This window comes from Puccinia triticina, chromosome 13A (genome assembly GCF_026914185.1).
Source record: "Puccinia triticina chromosome 13A, complete sequence".
NCBI lineage: Eukaryota > Fungi > Basidiomycota > Pucciniomycetes > Pucciniales > Pucciniaceae > Puccinia > Puccinia triticina.
The window spans coordinates 1,153,084-1,159,477 of record NC_070570.1 but is presented as its reverse complement, the minus strand read 5'-3'; the positions used below and the strand labels follow the sequence as shown (position 1 = coordinate 1,159,477).

The following is a 6,394-nucleotide window of genomic DNA, read 5'->3' as shown; positions in this document are numbered from 1 at the left end:
CAAGACTGCCGACTGTCTCCCTCCTTCGCCCCCTGCAGAAGAGCAATGACACCTGACACCAACAAAGAACATTTGCCTAATAAGGACTGCCGGCCAGGTCCGGCCTTTGCTTCCAGACCTTTCCAACCCACTTCCAGTCACTCACAGCATGCAACCAACCCAAAAGCCGGCCGGCGCACCTCCAGAAGATTGTTCTCTCATGAGTGCCTCCATCCCATTTTCAATTCACTGTAGTGTCACCAAAGCCTTCAGCCTTGACGCAGATATAAGCTGCGGATCCAGAGGGGTTGCCTTGGCTTTGGGACGCGGAGAGGGAGAGTATATGTGGATGTGGGCCAAACCTTTTGGCCAAATAACCAACCACCCTCAATGGCATACTGATCACAAATGCTTCAAAAATATCACCAGCGTATTGGATTTACTTACTGCAGCTCTAGGTATTGCAGGTAGGAGGAAGTGGATGTCTTTGCCAACAATGCCGGTGATTTGATGGCCAATGCGTTCCAGAAACCAGGTTTTCTCTTCTCCACTTCCTGTCCCCCCCCAATGACAACCCGCCCATCTGCCTTGCTCTTGTTGACAATACATAACTTTTTTCCCCAAGTTCTCCAAACCCCTGTCCTCTTTCCTGCTCCCCAGATTGGTTGCAAGGATTGGGCTACATTAGGGGGTTTCAAAGTAGACCCACGCGTGCATGCAGGTCACTTTGCATAACCCAGTTTTGTGGGGAGACTGCAAGTTGATGTTCAACATTTGAGTTGAACACCGGCTTGCCTTGCCTTGCAACTGGCATGCGCAGGTCTACTTTGAATCCCGCTATTAGCTACTCACTCCTGATGCTCTGGCTTGGGAGAAAAGGTTTTCTGGCTGTTTTGAATGCACAGCAGGGAGGAAGCACATGCATCATGGCACACATCACTAGTTGCATACACTTTTGGTCTCTTTGTTATCTATTTATTTTTATTTTGTGTCTGCCCATCATCCATGAACATGCCAATTTTCCCCACTTCCCATTCCGTTACACCTACCTAATTTCCAAAACCTGGCCGCCAAATTGAGTTCTAGTCCACCAGGACATGGCACCAAGTGTCTTAGTGGGAGAGATGACCCACCACCGCCCCCTCAAAACTGTTTTCTGTGGGCAGGGTACGGCCCCGAAGCGGGCCATTCTTAGAGAGGTTAAGCGACTTAGTGCTGTGAAGTTTTGGCGCATTTTGGGGCACCTTGGCTAAGGGTTTGGCAGCTTCCCTCTATAGCAAATCCGCCAAATAAGACCCACAGTGCACACCCCATTCCAATGGTGTGTAGTTCACCATATGGGCTCTTGAGAGGGGTTTCTGCCCGCTGTAAAACTTTGGTGGGCTTTGCACACCCCAGTGAAAAGCTATAATGTATGTAATTTTGGGTAAAATTACATTTCCAACTCCCATTCTATCCGGGGGAACCACTGCCACATTCCGACTCCCCCAAATTACGTTCTGGGAGTCGGAATGTAATTGGTTGGGTGTCAATGAGTCAAGCCCCTCTAAACATACCACTTTCGGAAATGAACTTGTACAATGACCATGATGAAGTGGTGTCCCCGAAACAAGAGCACGGGGACATGCAGGAACAGTCTAGAGCCTTCCTGGGAGTTAAGAACATGGCGTGGGTGTCCCCGTTGGAGCGGTTTATGCAGGTGTAGTCACACTAATAGTGGGCAGAAAATGTCGAGAGAAGATGGGGCGTGTCGTTTACATTTTACTTGTATACGTGTGCAGCGATTATTCCGCCTGGCTCTCCAGGATGGTCTGGGCCGATTCCAGCGGGAACATCCCGCCTCGATCTCCCACTCACTTCTCTTTGTGAAACACATCTGGTGTATCCATTCTGCAAGCCCCGGTGTCTATCAGGCGCTGTTGTGTGGCGGTTAGGTCTTCATGCGAACCAAGAGAGAGAAAGAGAGAAAACGTGCGCTAGAAGTTTGGATGATTACAGGGAGAGAAGGCTTCTTCGATTCTCATGAGGAGGACAAGGGCCGAGGACGGGGCAAAAAGCGGGATAAAGTACACAAAATTGATGGAGAAGGGGCAAAGGAGGAAGCGCGACAGGTACGCGGGACAAGGCGACGAGGCCGGCAGCAGAGGACGCCGGTCAAGTTTCGTGCTTCCGGTTCGGGTTTTTGCCGTACAAAGTGCTGCGGATCTCGGGCAACATCTGGGCGAGAGCGGAGGAGAAAGAGAGGGGATCAGCATGGGAGAGAGTGTAGGGTGGATGGGGCGGGGCTGACTTTTTCTTCGAGCAAGCGGAGGCGCTGGTCGAGGGTGTTGTCGACCTTGATGCGCGAATGGAAGCCGCAGACGACGACGCCGCCTTTCCTGGAAAAACGTCAGTCAGGGGAGGCAAGTGTACATCAGTGTGTGTGGGTGGGTTTGGAGGATGAGGAGGGGGGGGGGGGGGGGGGGGGGGCGGACGATTGGGGGGAGAGCTCGTGGTTGATGGAGTGGGTGCACTCGATCTTGGCCTCTTCTTTGAACCGGTGGACGGCTTGGGAGACGGCCCGGTCGGCCAGCTCGCGGTCTTGGGGGCGGACGGAGACGAGGATGTCTTTGGCCATCAGGGAGAACAGGGCCTGGGCGGATGGACCACGGTTAGCGGACACAGCAGGGGGTGTGTCAGGAGGACATGGACAGAGTACCTGGAGGGTGAGGTTCTCGAGGATCTCTTCGTACTTGGCGGGCTCGGCCGTCAGGTCGGCCAGGCCCTTCTTGGCCTCCTCGAAGACGTCCTGGAGCAGCTGGTCGCGCATCTGGAGCTGCTCGAGGCGGGACTGGTTGCTGAGGGTGGACTGGGTACTGGACAGGAGGAGCGGGTGAGAGGGGTCGAGCAAGACTCTCCAGGGGATGGGGCTTACATGCGCTTCTGGACCTCGACCTGCTTGCGCCGCTTGGCATGGAGCGCATCGATGCTCGCGGTCTCCTGGCGGACGATCTTTGCCTGGGGCGGGAGGCACAGGTCAGGGGCTGGCGGGGGGAGCAGGGGAGATGGGCTGACCTTTTCGATCGAGAACTCCTCGTCGGCCTTGACCTTGATTTCGCGGGCTTTTTCCATGGCTTCTTGCTTGATGAAGGCCACCTGGTGTTGGTGTTGGTGGCCGATGTCAGCACGCGGCCCTCGGCTGGCAGGGGCAGGAGGGGGCACATACCAGCTTCTTCATTTCCGAGATCACCTCTGAGTCGGTCATCGGCTTGCTCATGGTGGGCTGGTTGGGTTGGGGTGTGGCTGGTTTCTGGAGGATGGCGATGACGATCTGAGGTCGGGGCATTTCACTTGTCCTTTCACAGGAACAGCTGTCACACTCTCCAATTCTTTTGGTGTATGTACATATTTACATATGTAGTGGGGGTGAAGGGTTGTTGCTACGCTGGGCTCGGAGGGCGATCTGCTGGCCCCAGAGTGGATTGCCCCCTCATACAAAACACCCCACCCACACCCACCCCCCCCCAGCACACACCATGCCCACCAACGACCACTCCAACGACAGCACGTTCGAGGCCCGGATATACCAGCCGGGCGCAGCATCCCCCCACGCACACCCCAGCCCACCGGCCAGCTTCCTCAGCCCCCGCCGCCCCACACGAACACCACCCTCCATCCAGATCGCCATCCTCCTCCTCGTCTCCCTCTCCACCCTCTCCGTCCTCATCGACTACTGGACCCAGGCCCAGTCAGTCACCCACCGCCTTCTTGAAGAAACTGTGACTCCACACTGACCAGAGCTCCGCTCCCCAGGATCTACAAGCTGCGCTACCCCTGGACGGTCTCCCCCTCCTCGACATCGTGGAAGGCCACCGCGCGCGCCTATCTGGGGCTGCCCGCATGCGACCCCTTTGCCGAGCCGGGCACGCTGGCCTTCAACGAGAGCTTCTACAACGATGCCGCCTGGATCCCGCTGACGCCGAGCTGCTCGCCGGCGCCCGACTACCTCTCGGCCCTGCGTCTGCTGCGCGACGTGCCCATCAGTCTGTCGCTCGCCCAGCGGGAAGCGCTCATCCGCCGCCCCACCGCCCCCCGGCCCCCCGCCGCAGTCGGCGAGGAGGCCCAGAACGGCTTCGACCGACAAGCCTTCGACCTCTGGGGCCGCCCCTACCCCGACCTCGCCTTCCTCCGCGGCAAAACTATCCTCCTCCTCGGTGACTCCGTCGACCGCAACTCCCTCGAACATCTCCACCAGCTCCTCCACGCCGACGTCCGCTCCCTCCACTACACCGACATCCACCATCCGCCCCCCGCCGACTGGGACCCCCGCTCAACCCCCTGGGAAGTCAACCTCGGCATCCTCAACCCCCGCCCCTACAGCAACGCCTCCGAACCCGATAACCACCGCGCGTTTGCCGGCCTGAACTGCAAGCTGCTCAACGGATTCTTCTACGGCCTGGTATGCTCTCCACAACCACCCACCACCAACCATACATGATAGCTAATCTCGTCTTCTCTCTCTAACCTTGCAGGACGATATCGACGAGTTTGCCGTCCAAGCCGACTGGCACGGGCCAGGGCTAGCAGAGAGCCGGGTGCGGGAGCTCTACGAGCCGATGATGCGGGCGTACGGAAACGAAGATGGGGAAGGCCCGGCGCTGATCATGCTGCAGTCGGGGCTGTGGGATCTCGCGTTTTTCGGGCGGCGGAACCGGCAGAACAACGAGACGACGGACACGCCGCTGGGCGCCGAGCAGCTCGACTGGTGGCAGGCCCGCTTCCGCTCGCTCATCCGGACCATCAAGTACACCTGGCCCGACACCCCGCTCTGGATCAGGACCACCCATCGCATCGGCGACCAGTTCTGGGCCGCCCACGACTGGCAGGCCGGCCTCAAACACGGCCTCGGCAAGGGCTTCGTCAACTTCTTCCCCGACCATCGCGTCCACCAAATCCGCCAGATGCAGCTCTTCCTCGCCAGGGAAGAAGGCCTGCCCGTCTTCGACTTTTACTCCATCTGGGAGGGCTACCAGAAGTTCCAGGATAAAGTCCATCCCCTCAAAGTCCGTCCCCCGCCCCTCTCTCTCTTCTCTTTTTTTGCTCACCTCTGTTTTTCATTCTAATAGGTTCCGGGCGGCGTGTTGATGAACCAGGCCCTGTTGCATCACGTCTGGATGGAGTCTATCGGGAGACACAACTGGGAACCGAGCTATCTGAAACGCAACCGGATCGGCAAACTGCCCCACACCCTCCGCGAATTCTACTAATCCACACACTGCTTGGTTTTTCTTTTTTTTTTTTTTTTTCGGTTTCCGATGGCTCTTCTTGCTTGCTTGGCTACAAGGCTTGTTCTTTTTGTTCTTTTAGAGGGTGTGCATACCTCCCATCCAGTCCAGTATAGATTTCCTCTAGACCGCACAAAAAACTTCCCCGCATAGATATCCTCTTCGCATCCTTGCTTTCTTCTCCATCGGATCTCCTCCTCCTTGGTTTTTCTTCCCCGCTTAATTTGTATGTATTTCTCACCAAACGACTTTTTTTTAAGTATACTCCTAGGGAACCCATCATCATCATCATCATCATCATCATCATCATCATCCTCATTCCACAGACCTAAATATGTGCTTGTTAGTTTTTTGGTTGTTCAGGCTTCGAACAAAAAGAGCCCGTTGAGGCACATACATTACAACACAGACACTTTTCTCTGCCCGCGCCCCCCTCTCAGCACCCCCAAAGCAGGAAAAACCCAGACCCCATGGCGATGCTTCGTCTGTGGCACATCTGACAGACACTTTGTTTGGCGGTGATGGCTTACAGCAACAGTGGAGTTGTACCAGTATGACCACCACTCTCCTCTGATGTGTGAGCACCGGTGTCCCACACACACGTGGTCGTGGACCGGCCCGCCGAGAGTTTCTGACGTCAGGGTCTGGGCAAAAGGGAACAGATGAAATGTCGACTCAGTCGTTAGACAGTGGCTGTCGACTCAGGCATATCCGGCACAGCCTCCAGCAAAGAATTGGCATTGGCAGTGCACGCAATTTGAAATGTGATGGCGCCGAAAAGGGTATATAAGCACAACAAGCTGGACACCCCCTAGCCTCTCCATCGCATCGACTTCCATCAAGCAATCACCAACGCTCCTGGCCACACCATCAATCACCATGCGCTCCGCCCTGGCCTTTTTGACCGTCGTGCTTAGTGCGACCATGCACCTGTGTCTCGCCTCTCCTCTTCCTCTCGGCCACACGAAATCACTTACCAACGAGAAGAGAGAGATCCTTTCTTCAGGGCAAAATGGCGGCGATGACAGTGAGTGGAACTCCTAATTTTCAATATTCAGTCTGGCACCGTCGATCCTCTGGAGTTGCTCATGTGGTTTTGTCGATCGATGCAGTTTTATGTTATGTTTTGCACACTTGCTAGACCGTCCGGC

The 6,394-nt window shown here is 56.1% G+C and overlaps 2 protein-coding genes across 2 annotated transcripts; one reads left to right on the top strand and one right to left on the bottom strand.

Annotated features, from left to right (window-relative positions):
* Positions 1-2,133: 2,133 nt before the first annotated feature.
* On the bottom strand, positions 2,134-3,235 carry PtA15_13A118 (uncharacterized protein; the record flags this gene model as incomplete). The annotated part of the gene is made up of 7 exons (XM_053162283.1): positions 2,134-2,196; positions 2,270-2,357; positions 2,454-2,611; positions 2,678-2,834; positions 2,894-2,976; positions 3,034-3,114; positions 3,185-3,235. 7 exons carry the CDS (start codon positions 3,233-3,235, stop codon positions 2,134-2,136), a joined length of 681 nt encoding a protein of 226 aa, XP_053026274.1.
* A 259-nt stretch (positions 3,236-3,494) lies between these two features.
* On the top strand, positions 3,495-5,225 carry PtA15_13A117 (uncharacterized protein; the record flags this gene model as incomplete). Its single annotated transcript, XM_053162282.1, has 4 exons — positions 3,495-3,706; positions 3,772-4,417; positions 4,491-5,021; positions 5,085-5,225. The coding sequence occupies 4 exons, from the start codon at positions 3,495-3,497 to the stop codon at positions 5,223-5,225; spliced, it is 1,530 nt and encodes a 509-aa protein (XP_053026273.1).
* Positions 5,226-6,394: the final 1,169 nt, after the last annotated feature.